We start from the raw sequence: 24177 nt of genomic DNA, 5'->3' as shown, positions 1-24177 counted from the left end.
ATTACTGAAAATATATGTAGACTGTAGAGACTGGCCTTTGACCTCTCTTCCAGAGACAAGAAAATCTTGTGAGAAGAAAAATGCTAAGAGGGTACCCTTGATTTTCAAAGACAATGGCTGCTAATTAGCACCACTGACAGTTCCCATTGCCAAGTCCAAAAAGAGCTTAGCTCTATCACAGCTTCAGAGATCTTCCTATCTGGGAGATTGGGAGAAGCCCCCATTGGAAATCACTAACATCTTATCCTAGAAATGTGCATCTTTAGCCCATGGCCCAGTGATCTCTTGGCAGACCATTGAGCCCTGTTTTTAGCTGTTCATGTCTGAAGCTGCAACATTCTAAATGAGCATTCTTCTTACAATGTCTGTCCTGCATGTAGCCTTCCTAGATTCAGTCATCTAGCCTGAAGCTTACCCCCCCCACCCCACCCCAGCACTGCTCCAGGTAGACTACCAAATCCGCTCACAGTCAGTTCTGCTCTCACATCCTCAGGGCTGGCTTATCCACACCCTCACGTCCAGATCCAGCTCCACTGTGATGTCCAGTGGCTCACTCTCTCAAGTGCTGCAGTCTGAGAGGCATTGGGTCACCTCTCCCACTCTCACACCCTTGGGGCTGGGTCAGCCATGCCTCCTTGCCTCCCTACTGTGCTGCCCAGGCCAGGTGCAGGCCCCACTGTCCCCAGTACTGCAGCCCGTGAGGGACAAGGACAGCTCTCCTGTTTCACAACACAAGGCAGCAACAGAATGATAACAAGGAGGAAGCCCGGTGAGGATCCAATATTGATGATGTCACAGAAGCCGGAGATCTCCAACCAGACCAATGACTCATTGCAATGAACATTTGCAAGTGAAGATGTGTGGACAGAGGGGTATGCTATGGGACAGACTGTGACATACTACAGCTTCCATGATGAGATGTTTTCTATGTTGTGTGTGTGTGGTTTTTATTTTGCGGTATTTTATTAAAGTTTGGATATGAGGGGACAGGGAGATGAGCAGGACTGGGGTACATGATGTGAAACTCACAAAGAAGCAATAAAAAGTGTAATTTTAATTTTCTCTCTATCTTTTTTTTTTTTCAAGACAGGGTTTCTCTGTATAGCTCTGGCTGTCCTGGAACTTACTTTGTAGACCAGGCTGGCCTCGAATTCAGAAATCTGCCAGCCTCTGCCTCCCGAGTGCTGGGCACCACGCCCAGCTCTATTTTTTCTCTTTACTTTTATTGATGTTTCTTAAATGCTTTAAAGTCCTGTCTAGCCTACCACCCACCAGAACTGGAAAAGAAAGGATATAGGGAAAGTGAACCTGTTTAGAAATTGTTCTTTGGAGCAAATCTCATGTGTGTTGCCAAGAAATCAGCAGTTTAGTTCACAGGTCAATAGTGGAAGCTGGATCCAATCACAAATGGCTACAAATATACCAGCACTCCAGTTCGGTAGTGTGCAGTGACACAACCTAGCAGGGACAGCAAGACCTCAGCCCAATTCAAATGAATCAGCAGAAGGGACCAGGACCAATAGGAGTGCCAGGAAAAACTCTTGGCTGTGCTTCTTTCAGGGAGGGAAGATCAGCTAAGAGGCAAGACCAACAAGCATTTAGCTACCTACGTTAGCAAGCCAAGTCTATCACTGTCCATCGAGTCCTTTTTATTCTCTCTGTAAACATTATGTGTCCTCCATGGGTCTTGCCTCAGCACATGAGTCTGTCTTAGCAAAACTCCATGTGAGTCTGTCTCAGCTGACATCACTCTGTCAATTGGCAGAGTCTGTAGAAGTGGCAAGAAGCGAGACATACCACCACCAGAAGTTTTTTGGTGCACTTTTCTCTATGGAGTCCTGACAAATGGAGCTCAACTACGAAATGTAAGATGGACCAATATATGTGTGTCATTAGCAGAGAATCCATTATCATATGTCCTTTCATGTGTTTGTTTAAGCAAAACATCCTTTTATCTGAATGTTCCTTCATGAGTCTGTCTTAGCTTTTCATCTATGTCCACTTCAGCAAAACGTTCCTTCACATGTTTGCTCCAACAAAACATCAACCCAATGCAACTGACACATAGAGTCCTTAAGTCTCCACTTCAAGGGCTGGAGAGATGGCTCACTGGTTAAGAGCACTGTCTTCCAGAGTTCCTGAGTTCAGTTCCCAGCAACTACATGGTGGCTCACAACCATCTGTAATGGGATCCAATGCCCTCTTCTAGTGTGTCTGAAGACAGCTACAACTCATATACATAAAAAAAAAAAAACTGTTTTAAAAAGTTTCTGTGAGAGAGAGAGAGAGAGAGAGAGAGAGAGACGGAAACAAATATAAAATGTCATGAGGTGAGGCCCCATAAAAGTTAAAAGAATTTTTGGTTCCCCCATTTTGGCTCTGGAGTGTAAGCAGAGATATTTTGTGTGAGGCTGTGGTCCTTTGTGAAAGGCAGTTCTGGCTGAGCCTTTTGTAAATTATTCTTGTTAGACATTCATGCACGAGATCCCCTCCTTCTCAGCCTCATATTCATGTGTGTGTTAGGGTTAAAGGCCTGACAAATGACTCTATTTTGATTCTAACTATTCTGACACAGCTTACTTAGAAACATGTTGTCTGCCTGTCATCCTCTCTAGGCGGATGACCTCAGACTTATTCTTGAACTTCCTGCCTCCACTACTTGAGGGTTGATTTGCTAAGGATCAAATCCAGGGTTTTGCGCTTGCTGGACTCACTCAACTGAGCTACATCTGCAGACGGAAACATAAACTTTAATGCAAACATAAACTTTACTGCGTATCTAGCTAGTGCCCTAAGTACATGCTTCATCAGCTTCTTAGTAATGTAGCCTGGAGGGGCAGTTCCTTTGTGAATACTCAACAGATGGATGGATGGATAGAGTGAATGTGTGTACGTGAGCGCGCGCGCCAGCACTGTGTGAGTGTGTGTGTGTGTGTGTGTGTGAGAGAGAGAGAGAGAGAGGGCTCACAGCTTTGTCATCCAGCAACCTTAGGATTCTGCCACCAAATGACTCAAGTAGCTGCATGACTAAGAGAATTAAAAAACCATGGGGTCCAGAAACTGATGTGATTCAGTTTGATTAACTCCTGGGGCCAGGAGATTTCAATAACTTTGTTATCTGCCCACTTTGAGACCACAAAATCTCGTAATTAACATAAGAACCTGTAGCTTTATCCCGGGGTCTGAGTGGAGGGACACGAGACTAAAGTTTAGGGGGTCCAGGGTCAAAGGGGTTCCTATACCTACTACACCCGAGGATCTCTAACCGGGAGCCAAGTGACTAGAAGCAACCAACCCGGGTGTGCGGCTTTCCGTGGCCTCTCCGGGGACGCTCGCCGCAGCCACTGCTTTATTGGCGGGTCCTCGGAAGCGTGGACCAGTTAAAATCCTCCTGGTGTCTCCAACCCCTTTCCAGCTACCTCCTTGGAAGCTGGGGGTGGGGCCGCTGCACACGGTCCAATAGCAGTGCAGGAGGAACGCGCGCGCGCAGACGATTGGCTGCCGTGGGAGGGCGCTGTCAGAGCTGGATTGGCCGCTGTTGAGGACGGAAGCGCAGAGGTCTAGAGCAGCTGGAACCTGGCCGGCTGGCGGGATGTGGGGCGCGAGCCGGGGCAGGGTAGCGGGGCCAACGCTGCTGGGGCTGCTGCTGGCGCTCTCAGTGCGGAGTGGGGGCGCGTCCAAGGCCAGCGCCGGGCTAGTGACCTGCGGGTCAGTGCTGAAGCTGCTCAACACCCACCACAAAGTGCGGCTGCACTCACACGACATCAAATACGGATCTGGTGCGCAGGGGTGGTGACTGGGACCGCCAGGGGGCGGAGGGCTTAGAGACTAGGTGGTCCTAGCGGGGTCTGTGGGTTGTCAGGGAGCTGGGTGGTTGCGAGTCTAGACTCGCTTGTGGGTCGTGACTGACAAGCCTGAGGGATCGAGGATGCGCGGGAAGGGGGAGGGCGATGTCCACCGGTACTTAGGGTCTGGCCTGGGCTGGGGTGAGCTCTTTGGATCCTAGAGTGGTAGGGGCTGTGAGGGAAACTTTTTAGTGTTCAAGACGAGGGTCCGGAGGTCTGTGATTAACAAGAATCCACGGGGTGGGGTGGGCTGTTACTCTTCAGGCAGCGGCCAACAGTCGGTAACCGGCGTGGAGGAGTCCGACGATGCCAATAGTTACTGGCGGATTCGCGGCGGCTCCGAGGGTGGGTGCCCGCGCGGACTCCCAGTGCGCTGTGGGCAAGCAGTGCGGCTCACGCACGTGCTCACCGGCAAGAACCTGCACACGCACCACTTCCCGTCGCCGCTATCCAACAACCAGGCAAGCCCCGTTCCGAAACCCACAGAGGCTGCGTGGGGCAGGGACCCAAAGACAGAGGGAGGGATGTAGGGGAGGGGCCCAAGAGGGGACTCAGTGTCAGCTACTGTGAATTGGGAGTTTCTATTCAGAAGTTTATGGAGCTCCTGCTCTGGGTCCTGTCCCCAGTAACTTTCTCCACCGAGTTAGAAGTGAGAGATTAGTTCGTATTTGGACACAGAGGTGGACCCACAGCGCAGATAATAGGAAACTGCAGGAAGGAGAAACTCAGGGCTGGGTCTTAAAGAGAAGTGGGAGCTTCTTCCTACTCCTTCCCCTCTGCGAAAGAGTTCCTACTAAAGTACAGTGTTCATTGCAGCTGGTCTGGGAGGGACGCAGGGAGAATCTGACAGTGCTTTGGAGAGTTTCAGGGGGAAAATGTTGGAGGGGAATTTGGGGGTAAGGCCAGTTGGCACTACACAGTCTGATACAAGAGGCTCTATGCACCTGAAGAATGGGGTGAGAGTCTATTTTGAGACCAGATTTCTCTATGTAGCCCTGGCTGTCCTAGAACACACTATGTAGACCAGGCTGGCCTTAAACCCCCCAGAGATCTGCCTGCCTATACCTTCTGAGTGCTACGCTTAAAGGCGTGTGCCGCTGAGCCTAGCTAGGGCAGGACTCTTGGCTTCCATTTTCATAGCTGTGAATGCTGAAGGTCAGGAAAAGGAGCAGAGGCCCCAGGATACTAGGTGCAAATATGACGGCCAGACATGCAGCTCAGGGGAGCTTGTGCCCTCTGTGTGACTGTTCCTATACCTTATACTCTCAGGAGGTGAGTGCTTTTGGGGAAGACGGTGAGGGTGATGACCTGGACCTGTGGACAGTCCGATGTTCTGGGCAACACTGGGAGCGAGAGGCCAGTGTCCGCTTCCAGCACGTGGGCACCTCTGTGTTCCTGTCGGTCACTGGTGAACAGTATGGTAACCCCATCCGTGGGCAGCATGAGGTTCATGGCATGCCTAGTGCCAATGCTCACAACACGTGGAAGGCAATGGAAGGAATCTTCATCAAGCCTGGAGCAGATCTCTCCACGGGTCACGATGAACTCTGAGAACCAGATGAGTGATGGGAGGGTGGCTGAGTGGCAATCTCGGGGTCACTCTTGTGTAAGACTTTGTTTGTAGGGGCCCTCAAGTGCCTTTATGATTAAAGAATGTTGGTCTGGGATTATTTTTGCTGTAACCCTGGGGAAGATCTGAAGGTGCCAGCCATATCTGTCCAAGTTACCATCTCACCTGTCTCAAGCACCTGCTGAAATTTTTTTTTTTTTTTTTTTTTGAGACTGTCTCACTATGTATCCTTGGCAGGCCTGGAACTCACAGAGAGATCCACCTGCCTCTGTCTCCTGAGTGCTGGTATTAAAGGTGTACACCACCACAACTGGCCCCAACCTGTTCAATAAACTCATTTTTATTACTAAGTGTGAGTGCATGAGATGTGTTTGTTGCCACCTGTACCTCAGAGCAGCTCTCTCTAGTCGCTTCTCATCTTCCACCTTTATGTTGGTTCCAGAGATCACTCTCAGTTTGCCAGCTTCACACAGTACACATAGCCATCTCACTGTCCCAAACCTTTTCTGGATGCCTGTCTGTGCAGTTTAACTCTGCAGTCTACCATACAGTGTCGTCAGAGCCGCCGACCTCATTTCCCAGGACTTGACCTTAGGCAATTTCTCTATTGAAGGGCCTTGGCCGTAGGCAGGGCCCCTGCCAACTGGGATGGGCTCAAACTCTCCAGTCCTCTCATCTCTTACTCTCAGGAACCCATTCTTCTGGTGGTTGCAGCAGTTTTGAAACTTATCTTTGACTAAAGGTCTGTTGAGGATTCTGCCTATCTATTGGGAATTAACACCTCAGGCTCCCAGACTTTTGATGGCAATGGCACACTCCCCCTTACTCTGACCTGCCCATGGTGCAGGCCCCCACTAGGACATCCAAGGCCCTAAAGAAAGAAGAGAACTAGGGAAGATGACTTGCTAGTTGGGAGCACAGCCTGCACTTTCAGAGGACTAGTAACTATGTCATGTCAGGTGGTTCACAACTTGTAACTCCAGTTCTGGGAGGGATCTCTCAGACCTCTTATTCCTGCACACATGCGCACAAACCTACAGGGACACCTGTAATTTTTTTTTCCATTTTTTATTAGGTATTTAGCTCATTTACATTTCCAATGCTATACCAAAACTCCCCCATACCCACCCACCCCCACTCCCCTACCCACCCACTCCCCCTTTTTGGCCCTGGCATTCCCCTGTACTGGGCCATATAAAGTTTGTAAGTCCAATGGGCCTCTCTTTGTAGTGATGGCTGACTAGGCCATCTTTTGATACATATGCAGCTAGAGTCAAGAGCTCCGGGGTACTGCTTAGTTCATATTGTTGTTCCACCTATAGGGTTGCAGTTCCCTTTAGTTCCTTGGGTGCTTTCTCTAGTTCCTCCATTGGGGGCCGTGTGACCCATCCAATAGCTGACTGTGAGCATCCACTTCAGTGTTTGCTAGGCCCTGGCATAGTCTCACAAGAGACAGCTATATCTGGGTCCTTTCAGCAAAATCTTGCTAGTGTATGCAATGGTGTCAGCATTTGGAAGCTGATCATGGGATGGATCTCTGGATATGGCAATCACTAGATGGTCCATCCTTTCGTCACACTTCCAAATTTTGTCTCTGTAACTCCTTCCATGGGTGTTTTGTTTCCTATTCTAAGAAGGGGCAAAGTGTCCACACTTTAGTCTTCGTTCTCTTGAGTTTAATGTGTTTAGCAAATTGTATCTTATATCTTGGGTATCCTAAGTTTCTGGGCTAATATCCACTTATCAGTGAGTACATATTGTGAGAGTTCCTTTGTGATTGGGTTACCTCACTCAGGATGATGCCCTCCAGGTCCATCCATTTGCCTAGGAATTTCATAAATTCATTCTTTTTAATAGCTGAGTAGTATTCCATTGTGTAAATGTACCACATTTTCTGTATCCATTCCTCTGTTGAGGGGCATCTGGGTTCTTTCCAGCTTCTGGCTATTATAAATAAGGCTGCTATGAATATAGTGGAGCATGTGTCCTTCTTACCTGTTGGGACATCTTCTGGATATATACCCAGGAGAGGTATTGCTGGATCCTCCGGTAGTACTATGTCCAATTTTCTGAGGAACCGCCAGACTGATTTCCAGAGTGGTTGTAGAAGCTTGCAATCCCACCAACAATGGAGGAACATTCCTCTTTCTCCACATCCTCGCCAGCATCTGCTGTCACCTGAATTTTTCATCTTAGCCATTCTGACTGGTGTGAGGTGGAATCTCAGGGTTGTTTTGATTTGCATTTCCCTGATGATTAAGGATGTTGAACATTTTTTCAGACACCTGTAATTTTAAAAGAGAAGGGCCTGGCGTTGTGGCGCACGCCTTTAAGCCCAGCACTGGGGAGGCAGAGGCAGGTAGATTTCTGAGTTCGAGGCCAGCCTGGTCTACAAAGTGAGTTCCAGGACAGCCAGGGCTACACAGAGAAACCCTGTCTCGAAAAAACAAAACAAAACAACAACAACAACAACAACAACAAAAAGAGTGAGAAGGGACATCGCAAGGGAAGACAATTTCCCCACTCCAAACAAACAACAACAAAACCCATCCAATCTGGGTGGTTAAGGTTGTATAATTTAAAAGCAAGAGCTGGGGGACTAATTGAGTTGTGGAACAGTTGGTACTTGGTATGTTTTTTTTTTTTGTTGTTGTTGTTTTTTGTTTTTTCGAGACAGGGTTTCTCTGTGTAGCCCTGGCTGTCCTACTCACTTTGTAGACCAGGCTGGCCTCGAACTCAGAAATCTGCCTGCCTCTGCCTCCCAAGTGCTGGGCTTAAAGGCGTGTGCCACCATGCCCGGCTGGTACTTGGTATGTTTGAGGCTATAGGTAGAACATTTTCTAGCATGTACAAGGCATAGGGCCCATTTACAACACTAACATTAGATAAAATAATGCACATAAGAAAACACACACACACACACACACACACACACACACACACACTAGCAAAAGGTCCCTCACCAGCAAGCTGGCAGCTCACTAGTGGTGTGTGCATGGCCTCTAGAGGTGGGGGAAGGAATGACAGATTTCCTGGGCTTGACTGAGTAGGTCATAAGGACTTCAGGGGAACTAGTAGGATGATTTCCTGAGGGCCAGGAAAAATCCTAAGAGGCTGAGATGACAGTTGGCTGGGAGGGACTTGGGATAGTGTGGGAAGAACTGATAACATGGATTTGAGAAATCAGTTGACTTTACTAATGTGTGGATGAGAGAAAAGCTGTAGTCAATTTGAATCCTGAGGGGAGGGAGTTATGTCTTGGACCATTACTCCCCTGTCTGTAAGAGACTTGGTCTTTCCACTGACAAACTTTTATTTTGAGACAGGTTTTACCATGCGACCCTGGCTAATCTGAAACTCGCTATGTAGCCTGGTCTCCTTGAATTCATAGAGATCCACCTGCCTTTGTCTCCCAGGTACTAGGATTAAAGATGTGTACTAATGTGCCTTGATCTATTGCCAAACTTTTAAATGCCATTTTAAAGTGTGTGTGTGTGTGTGTGTGTGTGTGTGTGTGTGTGTGTGTGTGAATATGAACATGAGTTAGGTGTCCTCAGAGGTCAGAAGAGGGTGTTGGATTTCCTGGAGCTGGGACTGCAGGTGGCTGTAAGCCATCTAGTATGGCTGGGGAACTCATTTAAGTCCAATTTTAACAGTTCTGCAAGAGTAGTACTCGATTTTGACAGCCATGCCATCAATCTCTCCAGCCCCCAAACTCATGGAGCAGAAAAGTTGCTTCCATGCAGAATGCAAAACATTACAAATGAAAAGCACAGGAGCAGCAGCAAAACACTTTAATTTTACATTTGATTTTTATTTTTATGTGTATGGGTGTTTTGACTGCCCATATGTCTATGCATGCAATGGCTTTAGAGACCAGAAGACGATACTGGACTGGAGTTACAGATGCCTTTGAGACAACTTGTGGATCCTGGGCATGGAACCTGAGTCCTCTGGAAGAGCAGCCAACCCTCTTAACCACTGAGCCTTCTTTCTGGTGAGCCCCCTCTCTTTAAAGACAGTATTTCATGTAGTTCAGGCTGGTCTTGAACTTCTGGCTCTTTTCTCCACTTCCCAAATGTTGGAATTTCTGGATGTTTTATTTTGTATCTGTGTGGAGCGATGCAGTGTGGTGGCTGTATCCCCAGTACTGCAAAAACCTAGGAGGATTACCATAAGCACAAGGCTAGCCTGGTCTACTCTGTGAGTTCTCAACTAGCCAGCCGTGATATACGATGTCTCAAAAAACCAGCATTCTTTTTTTTCCCAAAGAAGACAAAACAATGTAGGGACTGAGATATTATGGGTCAGTGTTAATAGCATTGGTTGCTCTACCAGAGCATATGGGTTTCATTTCCAGCATGCATGTGTTTGCTTACAATCCTCTATAGTTTCAGTTGCAGAGGATAGAAAGCCTTTTGACCTCCCTGAACACTAGGCATGTACATGGTGGTACAGACAGGCAAACAAAGCACCCATACACAAAAAATTACATTTAAAATTAAGTGGACAAAATGAGTTCTTGAAGATCGAAAACCAGCTCTGTCTGCTTTAAAAATATTTTCTTTCAGCCTTTGAGCTGGGGGGTAAAGATTCCCTGTCTCATATGGATATAACTAGGGGTAAAGCTCAGACGCCAGCTGCAAAACTCTGTTTTTCCCTTCGCTGACAGAACTGAGTAGAACACCTCAGGTTCTGGGTGCTAGGTGCTGTGTATCTTTGGACATATTAGCTCAGAAAGGTCACTTAATGAACTCTTACCCATAAAGTGGTTCACATTCTCAATGACATCAATGACATCAGAGCATTTCTTCACTTACAAAAAGTGCCAGGGCCTCCTCAGCCCAGCCAGAGGTTTCCTGATGACGATGCTCTGAAGTTGGACAGAAAGAGGGAAGGCCACGGTTTTTAAGTAAATGTCCCATCCTGGAGGAGCAATGAACAAATTTCTCGCGAAATACGAAGCATCCCCTAGGGGTTCATTCAACCGCTGGCTTGGCCAAAGGACACTTTGCCGGGATCTCAGAGCCCTCGCTAATTTGGTGAGCTGTGTAGTAAGCATGGACGCGCCCTCATGAGTATCACTATAATAACTACAGAGAAATGAGCTGGGAAAAGGCGGACAGAGCTCCTTTTCAAGAGTTATGAATGAGGAGAAAGTGTTTGTAGAACTCATTGTTAAAACGGTGGAGCCAAAACTCGGGCGCCTGGCCAATCGGAGCCTGGAGGCTATTTTGAAATCTTTCCAGCAGCAGCCAATAGGTGCGCAGGAGGCAAAGCTTGGTGTAGGCGCAAGCCAATGAGGCTGGCGCTGTGCCTTGAGGCCCGGGGCTCGGCCCTCGGGACTGTCAGATGGTTAAAGATGGAGCCGAGGGAGAGAGGGCGCCACGAGGTGCTGAGGTGCGGGGTTGTCCAGATATGACGGGGCCGCCGCCTACCTGGATCTTCCACTAAGCTTCACCTTGTCCCCCTGGTGAGAACAAGAGGTGTCTGTCCACGTGAGTAACTGGTCTGGGATAGGGTGTGCGGTGAGGCCAGGGAAACTCCAGATGCCAGGAAGCCCTAGTTCTGCTCTTCTAGGCAGGAGAATCTGTTAGGATAGAGTGCAGAACTCATACTGGGGGAATGGACCAAGGACCGGATCTCGGACTCCAAGGGCCTCACGTGCAAGGAGTGAAGTATCCCTCTTATTCTAGTTCTGGTCTGAAACAGGGTACAAGTAGTCCCACTGTGCTCCCCTCTGCAACTGAGCGCAGGCCTCTCTCCTTTGTGTTTGAGCCCCCTCGGGTGCTCGCCCTTCAGCTCCCTCCTTGGAGTACCTCACCAGAATCAGAAGCCTGTTAGAGAAAGTTTGAGTTCCCTGAAGTTAATAAGTCCAGAGGACTGCATCCGGGCTGGAATCCCGTCTGTTCTCCGAGCTTGGATAGATGTCCCACCCACCCATGGTGGTTGAATTTCCAGCGCAGCCCTGCGTGCAGCGAGGGCGATGGATTTCCTGCTGGCTGCGGGTGCTCTGACTAGGTTGCACTACTGTGCTGTGAGAAGCAGTGCAATGGTATTGTCAAAGCATCTGGGACCAGCCTCGAAGACCACCTCACCTACTGTTCCTTCTTTCTTCCCTTTCCAGGCCTGGCCCCTCAGGCCTGCAGGCCGTACCCTCCCCCTGCTCATTTTACTCTCTTCTCCATGGAAACTTGAGATTGTAGCCAGGCCCGTGTCTCTGGGGTCAGAGGGCATCCTTTGCTCAGGCCGAGGCTCCGCCCAGGTGGGCATGCGTTCTAGGTCTAAGATCCCACTCCAGCCACCCCAACTCCCCATGCCCCGCCCCACCCCGTGAGACTGACAGGCTTGTTGGACACTCTTTCCCTGTTGCACTACTGTGGGCCTCTGGGAAGCAGTGCAATGATGAAAGGGCATCTGTCGGGCCAGCTAAGGAGCCTGAGGAACAAAAGGGTCAGTGCTTGGATCATAGTCTTAGATAGAGATAGCTATCTCTAGCTAAAAGGATAAGGTGGATGCTGAGAACCATATTCCAAGGCTGGAACCAGTACAAAGGGGAGACCCCAGATTTGGAAAGGCTCCAGTCTCAAGCTCTTAGCCCCCTCCCCCCAGGTTAAGATAGGGGAGTCTGCTGCAGGGGGCGCGGCGGTGAGTGAATGGTAGGTAGCTCATGCCTTAAATCTCAGCACTTGGAAGGCAAAGGCAGGTGGATCACCCAGATCTAGGGCATCCTGGTCTACATAGTGAGTTTTAGGACAGCCAGGGATACACAGAGAAACCGTGTTTTGAGAAAAACCAAATTAACTAATTAATTAATTAATCAATTAAAAAAGAAAGAAAGATTGGTGAGCCCATGTCTGGAGGCTGATGCAGGAAGATTGTCTCAGTTTTGAAGCTGTCTGAAGAATCAAAACAAAACTAGGAACTCCAGGACCTTGTGGAGAGAAACAGATGTTCACCTCTTTGTATGGAAAAGGTTTGTATACCTTGCTTAGCCTTGACTGCCTCGGGAAGAACTGGACTCAGCCTTTCCTGAGATAACCACACCTTGGGTTCACACCTTGAGGCTCAGAAGAAGTGTCCTGCCTGGGCCAGATGGATGGACTTGGAACAAGAAGCCTGCAGAGTAGGCCTGCCAGCCATGTCTGCTTGCTCCTTTACAAAGAGGGTATGTGCTGAGTAGGAGAGGCATGGAGGTGTCTGGTATGTCTGCTTTCCAGACAGGGCTGGAGCTCATTTTTATTTATTTATTTATTTATTTATTTATTTAATTTATATGAGTGCACTGTAGCTGTCTTCAGACACACCAGAAGAGGCCATCGGATCCCATTACAGATGGTTGTGAGCCACCATGTGGTTGCTGGGATTTGAACTCAGGACCCCTGGAAGAACAGTGCTCTTAACCACTGAGCCATCTCTCCAGCCCTGGAGCTGAATTTTTAAGGATGCCCGATCCTTAGTGTGCTTGCAGAGTTACCTTTAGCGGCAAGACCCAATGGCCCATGCCTTTGAATGCAGCACAGGGAAGGCATGGGTAGGTAGATCTCTGTGAGTTCAAGGACAACCTGGTCTACCCTGCACGTTCCAGAAGAGCTATATTTACATGGTAAAGCCCTGTTTCAATGCACCCACCCCTCTTTTACAAACAAACAAAAACCTAGTAGGAGGTGGTCAGGCCTGCCTCCTTGAGAGGAGGCCCAGGCTTCCAGATTCCCTTTTGGGAATAGATTGAGAAAATCAGCCTTAATAGTACTCTAGCTCCACAAGTCCTGGCACCCATGGGGACTGCTCTGATACATAATGAGTCTCAGGCCTGACGGAGGGCTTTGATGGGGAAGAAGCAACCACACTCCTTTGTGGCTAGGGTAGACGTGTGTCAGCAGCTGTTGCCACAGCAGATCCATCCTGAGGTGCTAGGAATCCTAACATGTGCATATCTTACATATCTTACATGTGCATATCTTACATATCTTACATGTACATATCAGGGGAGGTCTGGGCCGCAAAGGATTTAGGTTGGCTAAGTCACTTCTGTGAATTTGAATTGGCTCAGGGTGTAGAACACTTGCCTATTATGCACAAGGTCCTGGGTTTAATCCCTAGCACTCCAGAGGGGAGGGGAGGGAGAGGAAGGTAGCGGAGGTAGGTGTGAGGAGAGGCCACAGGAGGACATCAAGACATAGAGCAAGTAAGTGGTCATGGGTGCAGGCATGCAGTCTCTAATCCCATTGTTTGGGAGGCAGAGTTCCAGCCTGGTCTACAGTGGATTCCAATATAGCTAGAATTACATAGGAGACCTTGTCTCAAAAAACAAGCAAAAGAAGTGGTCAGGACATGATCTGGAGAGGGATGTGTGTAATGCTTCCGAGTAGGTAGGAAACTCAGAGGGTGCAAAAGCCAGAGCTAAAGCCCTTTGGGGGGCAGAAGGAAGTCCTTTTGGATATTATCTTAGTGAACTGGAAAGTAGATTCAATTACCAGGGCGGTCTGGTAGGGCAGAGTATGGAGGGAACTGCAAACTGGGAGAGGGCTGGGTGCTTTGAAACGGAAAGGACCACGGCTCAGAAGGAGGTCAAAATCCAGGAGCTCAAAATCCAGAAGGTACCTGGGTGCCTTTGGCGGTCACAGTGAGGGGTGGAGCAGTGGGGGCGGGGTGGGGTGGGGAGCACACCAATGCGCATGCCTAGAGAAGTGAGCATTGTTACGCGTACTGGTGCTGGACCCGCCCCCTGTCTCTGTGGGCATTCATTCCCTGGGGTAGACCGGGAGGGGGGTGGGTAGTCTGGGGATCTGGAGTCTGCACTGCGGCTGTAGGGAGAGAGTGGGTACGCCCTGCAGTCCTCATCCCGATGGTTTCCCATCACCTTTCTCAGTCCTGGCCCTCGGGAGGGTCTCCCTGCCCCAGGAGCCCTGCCCCGACGGTCGTTCTACCCACAGGTAGCATCGACCCACCACCAGCAGTCCATTTCCAATGGAAGTCCTGGATGAGTTCGACAACGAATTCCCCCTGAGTGTGACCTTCTGCCAGCTCATTTCCGAGGATGACTTCGAGAGGCAAGCAGCGACCTACACAGAGCGTGCACTGCGACGACTCTTCCGCACCTTGGATCGCAACCCAGCACTGGCGGAGAGAGTCGTGCGGAAGGGCAAGCAGACTGAGTTCGAGCAGCGCGGGCTCCTCTGCAGCCTCTGGGTGCGAGCTGCGGGCAGCGGGCAGCAGAAGTCCACTAACTCCCTAAACTAGGGAGGATCTTTGAGGGTGGGACTTTGGCTGAGGGATGAATGGGGAGGTTATCTATTGGCTGGGGCAGCCAAAGGGGTCTTTCCGAAGCCAAGAATACCAAGCCTGAGGAAGGAGCAGGCAAGCGACTCTTTTCTGGCTTCCCGCCTTTTCTCCTCCGTATTGCAGGCGAAGTTTGTCTGCGCTGTGCAGGGGGATCTAAACCAGTGCAATGACATGGGTGCCATAGAGATGCATCGGCGCCTGGAGCAGCTGAAGAGGCGCATACATCGTGTGCATCTGTATTCCCAGGGTGAGGCTCAATTTCTGAAGGTGCAAACCCTTGGGACTCTTAGCCCAGCTCATCTGCTCCCCCTCTGCCTCCCATCACATTACAGTGTCTATCAAGCTTAGATTGGTGAAATCTTAGGTGCACTCCCTGCCCTGGATTTGCCTCTCTTGGATCAGATTTAATGAAGAGCGATAATGTGGGCCTGGGACAGAAAGGGAGGAAGGAAGAAACACCTCCTAACAAGATTAGCTAATTTAGAGAATGACAACTGAGGGTGGGGGAGGGGTCGTAGACACATTTAATCTCAGCCTTAGGATATTTGTCTTAATTAACACAATTTATCTACTTATATATTTGAGACAGGGTCTTATTCTGAAGTCCTACTTGCCTCAAAATCTGCCTGCCTCTTTGCCTTCATATAGTGCTGGGAGTCTTGTGTGTGTGTCCCATGTGTTTGTTTAAGTGCCTGTGGAAGCCAGAACATGGCATTGGCTTCTCTACAGCTGTATTTATAGGTGCTTATTAGCCATCTGACATGCATGCTGAGATCTGAACCCAGGTCTTCTTTAAGAACAATGAGTGCTCATAACAACTGAGCTATCCTTCTAGCTCTTCTATTACGTTGACTTTGTATGTACATGTACAAGCACACTCACTTTCTGTTCTGCATATGTGGATGGCTGAGGACAGATTGCAGAAGACTCAGCTCTACCACAACTCAGGTTATCAGGCTGGGTGGCAAGCTCCTTTACCTGCTGAGCCATCTAGTCAGCCCTTATTGCTTGATAAGGCCTTGTATGTCCCAGGCTGACCTTAAACTTGTAGCTGAGATTAGCTTTGAACTTCTGATCCTCCTGCCTCTATCTCCTGAGTTTGGGGATTACAGGCATGCAACACCACATCCATCGAATGAACTCTTCCAGTGGGCTGGTGAGGTGTGCTTTAACACCCACTGTGCTCCGCAGACTCAGCAGTCCTTAAGACCTAAGAGCACAGTAGGTCCTGGCTCAGGGTCGAGCCAGACGTTTGGCTACTTTGTGGGTTCCCCTCCCTTCCATCCTTCAGCCCTCTTTCACCCTTTATCTAGATAAGAGAGAGTGAAAGGACACAGGCAAGGGAGCATTGTTATTGTTAGATACTGCTGATTAGGGGCATGGAGTTCCTTGAGGCAAGCTTGATCTTCACCATCAGGATATCCAGTTTCTTATTTCTTCTTTGTGTATGACTACTTAAACCACGACCAATAGCAACCAACCAGAAACCCACCAACAGTCCATCCCAACTCTTGGGGCCAGGATTTATATATCCTCTGAAGAATACTCAAAATGCCAAACGTCACACAGTGGCAAAAACTATCAACAGCTGGAAAAATGCTAGAGCATGAGACAAATCCTAGTCAGCTGCTGTGGACAATCTGAAGCAGCCCCATAGCTCACATGGATTGAAACGAAAGCACATTCCTATTTCCATGTTTTGTTTGTTTGTTTGTTTGTTTGTTTGTTTTAATGAAACCAAAATGCCCAGGCATCACTTTCTTTGAACCCACCTTTGCAAGACCTCTCTGTGGATTTTCTTATAGAAGCGTATCATTTTCCACCATGCCCCTGTGCCTCTGAGGCTGGGTGTAGGTTGAGGGCTCACTGTCTGGTGCCTGAATACTCCTTCTGGTGTTGGCTAACTCAGGCTTCCACAGTCCTTGACTGGGAAGCCACAGGTTACCTTACAGGGCCTGATTTACTCACCACTTGCTTCCAAATTCTATCTAAAGTTAGACATCTTGGCATGGATTTTGCCTGCTTTTATGTAGACGAGATCTGGCTTGCTCTGCCTGTAAGAGACAAAAAGGGGAGTGGGGCTGATAGAAGGCTCCATTGGTAGAATTCTTGCCTAGCCCACATGAAACCCTGAGTTTGATCCTAAGCACCACTTAAACTGTTTGCATACAGCCAGACAGTGGTGGCACACACCTTTAATCCCAGCACTTGGGAGGCAAAGGCAGGCAGATTTCTGAGTTCGAGGCCAGCCTGGTCTACAGAGTGAGTTCCAGGACAGCCAGGGCTACACAGAGAAACCCTGTCTCGAAAAAGAGACAAAATAACAACAAAAATAACCTTTTGCATACATATAATCCCAGCAATTTGGAGACTGGAGGCAGAAAGGTCACAGATTTAAGATGCTCCACAGATGCAGTTAAAGGCTGGCTAGGATATGTAAGACCTATGGAAGGGAAGGTGGATACAGAGAATGATGGAGACAGAGGAAGAAAGAGATTGATTTTTGAACCCTTTCTCCAAGATACCTGGGTGACTACTGAGATAATAGATAATGCCTGCTGGCACCTGTCATTGATGGGCCTGGGTCCCAGGATTTTCCTTTATCTGGAAAGATATTATGAAACCCTTGTGTTATTCCATTTGGACCCTACTGCCCAAGGTGTCAGTACTCACCAAAGGATTTGATGCAGATGCCAAGAAGAGGAGGAGGAGGCCAAAACCAAAGAAACCAGATCCTATCTTTCGAGATCAGTCAACCTCCGCATGCCTGCCACCAGCTCTCTTACCACCACCGCTGCTGCCGCCACCACCACAACCTGTCACCACCGTGGCCTCTGTAGTGGCTGCATCACCCTCTGTCTACACTATGCCCCGGGTCTTTGGCCCTTTCCCTCCACTGTCTGGCAAGCCGGTCAGTAGGAACATGCTCTACTCGAGGCAGTCCTGGGAGGGAGGACAGCTTCTTTTTCCCTGTCCAAGGGCCACAGTGGAGGTGGGAAGTACAAAGCTCCTGTCCTCTGTGAGCCAGCAATCCGGGTAGACTTGGGATGTCCCTAAGAATAAGGAAAACCATAGACTTTGCTCACATCTGTATCCCACTCCTGCCTCTCAGGCTGTCATCCCTGCTCTGCCTGTGTCTGCAGAGCTCCCCCTTTGCCCCACCCCCCCTCTCCAGAAGCTCTCCCCTTCCCTGTCACCTTGCCTCAGGATTAGGACTTCCTCAGTTCCCAGCCACCATCTCTCTATCCCTGAAATCAATTCTTGCTTCCTGTGTAAGGACTGCTTTTCTGCATGGAACAGTTTTCACTCTGCCCTGAGACTTCCTTTGTTTCTTGTAGATGGAGAAACTGGATATTTCAAGTTCTGAAGTGAAACTAAACTGGAGTGGTCTTTCATCAACGTCAAAGAGGTACAAGGGATTTACTCATCTTGAAGGAAACAAAAAGCAGTTGGGGGCCAGGTTTGATGTTTTGTCCCAGCCTCTTAATTCTTAGTTTTGGGTGGTGATTACATTCTATTCAGAGGGAGAGTCTGGACTCCTGGGCCTGTGTTACAGAAAGCATACTGAAGCCGTGAATGGGTCCAAAGCCAACATCCTGTTTCTTCCCTATCTTACAGCCACATGGTTGATCTGACCCCCTTGGTTCTCAATCCCGGAGGCTTCCATTTCTCATATTTGGCAGGAAGCAGTGCACACAAGCTCCATTGTCCTGGCTTTCCCTGGTGAGTATCTGTACCTTTCCGACACTGATCCTGTGGGCTCTCTTCCAGTTCCACAGTCTCTGCCTCTCGAAGGCACTGTAATAGTATGCTCACGGAAAGAAGAGACTCTGTCATATTCCTTTCATTCCTAGAACCTCACATGTAATCAGTGTTTGCAGTGGTAGAAGACATCAGTGATTGGCCAACCCAGCCCAACAGAAAGGAGACAACTAAGGGGCTGCCTTGGAATCGTCATATTGCAAAGCAGGGTTTACCAAATGTGGATTTTTTTTTTCCCGAGACAGGGTTTCTCTGAGTAGTCCTGGCTGTCCTGGAACTAACTCTGTAGATCAGGTTGGCCTCGAACTCAGAAATCCGCCAGCCTCTGCCTCCCAAGTCCAAATGTGGATTCTTTTTTTTTTTTTTTTTTTCTTTTAAGATTTATTTTATTTATGAGTACACTGTCTCTGTCTTCAGACACCCCAGAAGAGGGCATCAGATCCCATTACAGATGGCTGTGGGCCACCATGTGGTTGCTAGGAAATGAACTCAGGACCTCTGGAAGAGCAGTCAGTGCTCTTAACCACTGAGCCATCTAACCAGCCCCCCAAATGTGGATTCTTAAAACTCACTTGTAGAGATAGAGATGTAGCTTATGATCACAGCACTTGGGAGGTGGAGGCAGAAGAATCTGAAATTCAAGGTCATCTCTGCTTATCTAGTCATGGTGAGGCTAGCCTCAGCAGCATGGGACCCTGTCTCAAGAGGGAAACACAGATGATGGTGACATCTGTGTAACCAGTCTACAGAAAGTGAAACAAGAGAGAAAGGAGGAGAAGAGGGGTGAGGGTAAGGGATGGGGGAGAGGCAGAGAGGCAGGTATGGCTATTTTATAAATCATTTCTTCACAAAGGGAGAAAATCATTGCAGATCATTAGTACAGGCTTTACTTTCAAATGGCTGGAAAAAATCGCTCATCACTCTGTTGTTAGGAAAATCAATAGAGCACAGTTCTATTAATTTATGAACTCAGGAGCTGCAGTTCAGCAAGAACATGGTCAGGGCTTGGAGGCTTGCAGAGTTCACTGTGGTAGCTGATCATAGCTTATCATGTGCCTGCTGGTACTATCCTCCTGCGTCAACCTCCTTAATAATGGAGCTACAGGTGTACCCCTGGCTGTCATAGTCCTTGCTCCAAGATGGATGAACAAAATTATCTGTACTCATTTTGTAGAATATTATTAACCATACTACAATGCATGGACAAACTGTAAGTGAAATGTCTGCTACACAAGGAAAAATACTAAGCAGTGGTGGCACATGCCTTTAATCCATCCTGGCACTCGGGACTCAGTGAGTTCAAGGCCAGCCTGGTCTATAGAGCAAGTCTAGGACAGTCAGAAACCCTGTCTGGGTGGCAGGGGTGGGGTGAGGGTGGGGGGTGGGGTGTTCCGGGGAAGAGAAAGAAAAAGAAAAATACTATACAGCATATGGACTAGGTTAGTTCAGAGAGATGAGGAGTTATTGTTTATGGTTGCAGAATTTTTGAGTTTTGAGTGATATTCTAAGGAGTCATGGTGTTTTGTATGTAATGCACACAAAATTGTATGTTGAAAATGGTTCAAGGGCTCTGGTGTGTGTACTCATGTGCTAGGCATGCATGGGTCCCAGCATTTTTTGTTTGTTTGTTTTATAATTTTATCTTCTTATTTTCTAAATATTTATTTATTATATATTAAGTACACTGGTCAGACAGACCAGAAGAGGGCATCAGATCTCATTACAGATGGTTGGGAGCCACCATGTGGTTGCTGGGATTTGAACTCAGGACCTCTGGAAGAGCAGTCAATGCTCTTAACCGCTGAGCCATCTCTCCAGCCCGGGTCCCAGCATTCTAAGAGAGATGGTTAAACATGTGAGGACTTAGAATGCAGTTTAATACTTAGTACTCATGAAAGCTAGTGTCTTAGGGTTTGACTGCTGTGAACAGATACCATGGACAAGGTGAGGCAACTCTTATAAAGACAACATTTAATTGGGGCTGGCTTACAGGTTCAGAAGTTCAGTCCATTATCATCAAGGCAGGAGCATGGCAGCATCCAGGCAGGCATGGTGCAGGAGGAGCTGAGAGTTCTACTTCTTTATCTGAAGGATGCTAGCAGAATACTCACTTCCAGGCAGCAAGGGTGAGGGTCTTGAAGCCCACACCCACAGTGACACACCCACTCCAACAGGGCCACACCTCCCAATACTGCCACTTCCTGGGCTGAGCATATACAAACCATTACGGCTAGGGTCGTGGCACAAATTTGTTATCTCAGTGCTGGGGGCAGAGACAAGAAGACCCTGGAGCTTGCTGGCCATGTCTATTTGAACCAGAAAGCTCAAGACCAAGTGAGAGACCCAAAACATAAGACAGCAAATGAAAAAGTACAATGGTGGTGTACGCCTTTGATTCCCTTGGGACGAAGAAGCAGGCATATCACTGAGTCTGAGACCAGCATGTCTACAGAGTCAGTTCCATGATAGCCACATACTTGCAGTTGGGCAAAAAGGTAAATTTGCTCAGTGGGTGAGCCTGCTGACCAGAGTCCAGTGCTCTTCTGCAGGTACATAGCCTGGCCTACATAGCAGTAAAGAGACCCACATCTTAAACAAGATATAATGGCAAGAAACAACACCTAAAGATTATTCTATGGCTTCCACACACTCAGCAGTGACATGTACATGACTGCACCCCCACCTAAATATGCACCCCCAAGCCCCCCAGAGCTAGGAGAGCTGATGTGCACTTACAGTTCGTTTTTCTGGAGCTGGGAAGGAAACATTGCTTGAGCCTAGCAGTTTGAGGCCAGCCTGAGCAACACAGATAGATAATGTGTTTTTAAAAAAGAAAAACAGAAAAGTATGACAGCTCAAACCTGTATTCTATTTCCAACACTCGGGAGGCTGATGATACAGGTGGATCTCTGAGTTCAAAGCTAGCCTGAGCTACAGAGGGAAGACTTTGTTTAAAAAATAGATCAAAGTAATGCCAGGTGTGGTGGTACCCACTTTTAATCCCAGTCCTGGGCTGACACAGGAGTATCTGTGAGTTTATTGCTAATCTGGTCTCTAAGACAGGCAAGGCTGCATAGAGAGACATGTCTCAAAAGGGAAGTCATTGAAGTTTGCAGCATTCTTCGCTGCCATTCTCAGCACCCATCTACTTTCTGTCCTTATAAATTGCTTATTCTGGCCTCAAAATATGGCCTTTTGTGTCTGTTTGATTTCATTTAGGGTAATTTTTCAAAGTCCATGCATCCTGCAGTTAGTCCTTTACTCCTTTTAATGGTTACCTGATATTCCTGCATCACTGTCTTTTCTGTGAGTGTGGTATGTTTGCACACATGTGTGTGCAGGACACAGAGCTGGGAGTCGGTGTCTTTCTCTAGCTTCACCTTTTTCTTTCTTTTTTTTTTTTTTAAACTTGGTTTTTCAAGACAGGGTTTCTCTGTGTAGCCCTGGCTGTCCTGGAACTCACTCTGTAGACCAGGCTGGTTTCAAACTCAGAAATCCACCTGCCTCTGCCTCTCAAGTGCTGGGGTTAAAGGCGTGCGCCACCACTGCCTGGCCACTTTTCACTCTTAACAGGCATCAGGACAAGCCTCTTTGCTTTGCACTGTGTTCCTCTGTCACTCACAGGCACTAAGATCTGTTTCCAGCCTTTTACTATTGTAAGCAGTGCTATAATGTAAACCCTGAACAGGTTCCATGGGAGAGGTTTCTAGAAGTCATGTCTTGGGAGACAGCCTGCAGCCTATGACTGTGTGTCTGACAGCCCTGTGAGCAAGTATGGTACATCATGAGCATGTGTTGGCCATCTCTCATGCAGGACGCCAGCCTGTAGCCGACCCTCCAACACGGATGAGACGCCATCTCCTGTTGTGAAAACCTCCATCTTCACTCCGCCTGTACTGCTCAAGTTCCAACCTGTGCCCAGACCCAATGATGATTCAGAGAATGACTCTGGCAGCGCAGAGTCCACTCCTGCCAAGGAGAGCCAGTAATCTCTTCCCAACAGACCATGCCCCAGGACTGAATAAAGTTCATCCTGGTGTTGAGCTTGTTGTATGTCCTCTCTGCTTTCGCCTGGACTACGGAGAGAGTTTAAGGATAGCCTGGACTCTATAGAAAAACCCTATTTCAAACCTCACCCCTCAAGTATGGGCAGTGTGTGTTTGGATCACACGTGCAATGGCCCCTCACGTGCACTGTAACAAGCAATTCTGTTGTGCTTGAGAGAGTGGGGTGGGAAATCCCGTTCTTCCCTTTAGTGGTTCAGACCCCTTAGGGCTTCACTTTCCTTGAGTTGCAAGTGCACTATATTGTTCCTGCATGTAATCTCCAAACACAGGCCTAGTTTGATAGGTGTTTCTACCCAGAGGAGAAATGAGTGGGTCAGTCAGTTTACAGCTTGTTACTTGCCCGAGTTTCAAAACTGTGATTCTCATTGTCACCTCATATGCTGGCCTTAGAATCTTTCTCCATGTAAGATGTCAATCATTACTGGACATTAGTGGATATACATATTGAGTCATGGTTGATCATACCTCACTTGGGACTATAGATAATAAAAATCAGAACATAAGCAAAATTACTATATAATTATAAATTATGATAAACTATGAGAGAGGTGAGTGGGGTGGCCAAGAAAGTGTTTTTTTGTTTTGTTTTGTTTTGGTCTCACTGTATATTCTTGGTTGACCTGTAACTCAATATGTAGACTAGGAGGACTTGAACTTACAGAACTTACCAGCCTCTGCCTCCCAAGTACTGGTAGTTTTGTTTAGTTTTGATTTGCTTTTGAGACATGGTTTCTCTACTCACTGTAGACCAGGCTGGCCTCAGACTCATAGAGATCTGCTTGCTTCTGCCTCCCAAGTGTACACCACCATACTGGGCTAAAAGATCTTTTGAGGTAAGATTTATTTGGAAGGCAGAAGTTATGAAGTAAGAAGCTGACAGGATGACTGCCTTTGGCTAACTGGGTGGATGGTGGTCCTTGTTAATCCTGCCAAATGAGAATCAGACCAGTGACCCAGATTTTTTGGTTGCATTTTCAGTTAGACAGGGTTATCTCCCTAAAGTAGGATTTGAGAGCATAGTCTCAAAGGAGAATTTTTTTTTTTAATATCCCCCAAACTGCAAGGCTAGGGGGTTTCTAATGTTTTATGTTTATGTAGGAATTTGACAAGACATCTTAAAATTATTTGGTTGAAGATCTTATCAGGAGGTTAGGGTTAGGGTATGGAACATACCATTTAGCATCAAAGTGGAGATTTGGAACAAGGAAATTAAGAATTCTTTGATCAGCCAGGCGGTGGTGGCACACACCTTTAATCCCAGCACTTGGGAGGCAGAGGCAGTGGATTTCTGAGTTCCAGGCCAGCCTGATCTATAGAGTGAGCACCAGGACAGCCAGGGCTACACAGAGAAACCCTGTCTCAAAAAACAAAAACAAACAAAAACCCAGCTTAGGGTGGAGAGATGCCTTAACAAATAAGAGCTGTGCAAGTCTGGCAAAGAGAACCAACTCCTCACTTGTCCTCTGAGCTCTACACTTGTGGCATGGCCACTATTTAACCACACACACAATTTTAAAAAGGAAACTTGGGGCCGGGCATGGTGGCACACTCCTCTAGTCCCAGCACTCGGGAGGCAGAGGCAGGCGGATTTCTGAGTTCGAGGCCAGCCTGGTCTACAGAGTGAGTTCCAGGACAGCCAGGGCTACAC

General features: G+C 48.0%; 2 protein-coding genes and 2 non-coding genes across 10 annotated transcripts; all 4 read left to right on the top strand.

Moving 5' to 3' along the window:
- Positions 1 to 3519: 3519 nt before the first annotated feature.
- Positions 3520 to 5765, top strand: Sdf2l1 (stromal cell-derived factor 2-like 1). The gene is made up of 3 exons (NM_022324.3): positions 3520 to 3779; positions 4110 to 4306; positions 5115 to 5765. The coding sequence occupies exons 1-3, from the start codon at positions 3593 to 3595 to the stop codon at positions 5394 to 5396; spliced, it is 666 nt and encodes a 221-aa protein (NP_071719.1). The 5' UTR covers positions 3520 to 3592; the 3' UTR covers positions 5397 to 5765.
- Positions 5766 to 10700: 4935 nt separating this feature from the next.
- 2610318N02Rik (RIKEN cDNA 2610318N02 gene) lies at positions 10701 to 22505 on the top strand. 7 transcript variants are annotated; one of them, NM_183287.3, is made up of 8 exons: positions 10701 to 10913; positions 12249 to 12391; positions 14352 to 14607; positions 14824 to 14947; positions 17391 to 17611; positions 18039 to 18109; positions 18319 to 18423; positions 22277 to 22505. In NM_183287.3, the coding sequence occupies exons 3-8, from the start codon at positions 14386 to 14388 to the stop codon at positions 22449 to 22451; spliced, it is 918 nt and encodes a 305-aa protein (NP_899110.2). In that variant the 5' UTR covers positions 10701 to 10913; positions 12249 to 12391; positions 14352 to 14385; the 3' UTR covers positions 22452 to 22505. The 7 variants fall into 7 exon arrangements, with proteins under 7 accessions (NP_899110.2, NP_001345184.1, XP_006522603.1 ...); XM_030249273.1 differs by having other exon boundaries at positions 10741 to 10913; positions 22151 to 22505; XM_006522539.4 differs by having other exon boundaries at positions 10759 to 10913; positions 12253 to 12391.
- Positions 11407 to 11503, top strand: Mir301b (microRNA 301b). Its single transcript, NR_030415.1, has one exon. It is a non-coding gene; the product is annotated as a microRNA 301b (primary transcript).
- On the top strand, positions 11761 to 11842 carry Mir130b (microRNA 130b). The gene has a single exon (NR_029659.1). It is a non-coding gene; the product is annotated as a microRNA 130b (primary transcript).
- Positions 22506 to 24177: the final 1672 nt, after the last annotated feature.

This window comes from Mus musculus, chromosome 16 (assembly GCF_000001635.26).
Source record: "Mus musculus strain C57BL/6J chromosome 16, GRCm38.p6 C57BL/6J".
NCBI lineage: Eukaryota > Metazoa > Chordata > Mammalia > Rodentia > Muridae > Mus > Mus musculus.
Note: the sequence above shows the minus strand (reverse complement) of the source record. Positions and strands in the feature narration are given on the sequence as shown.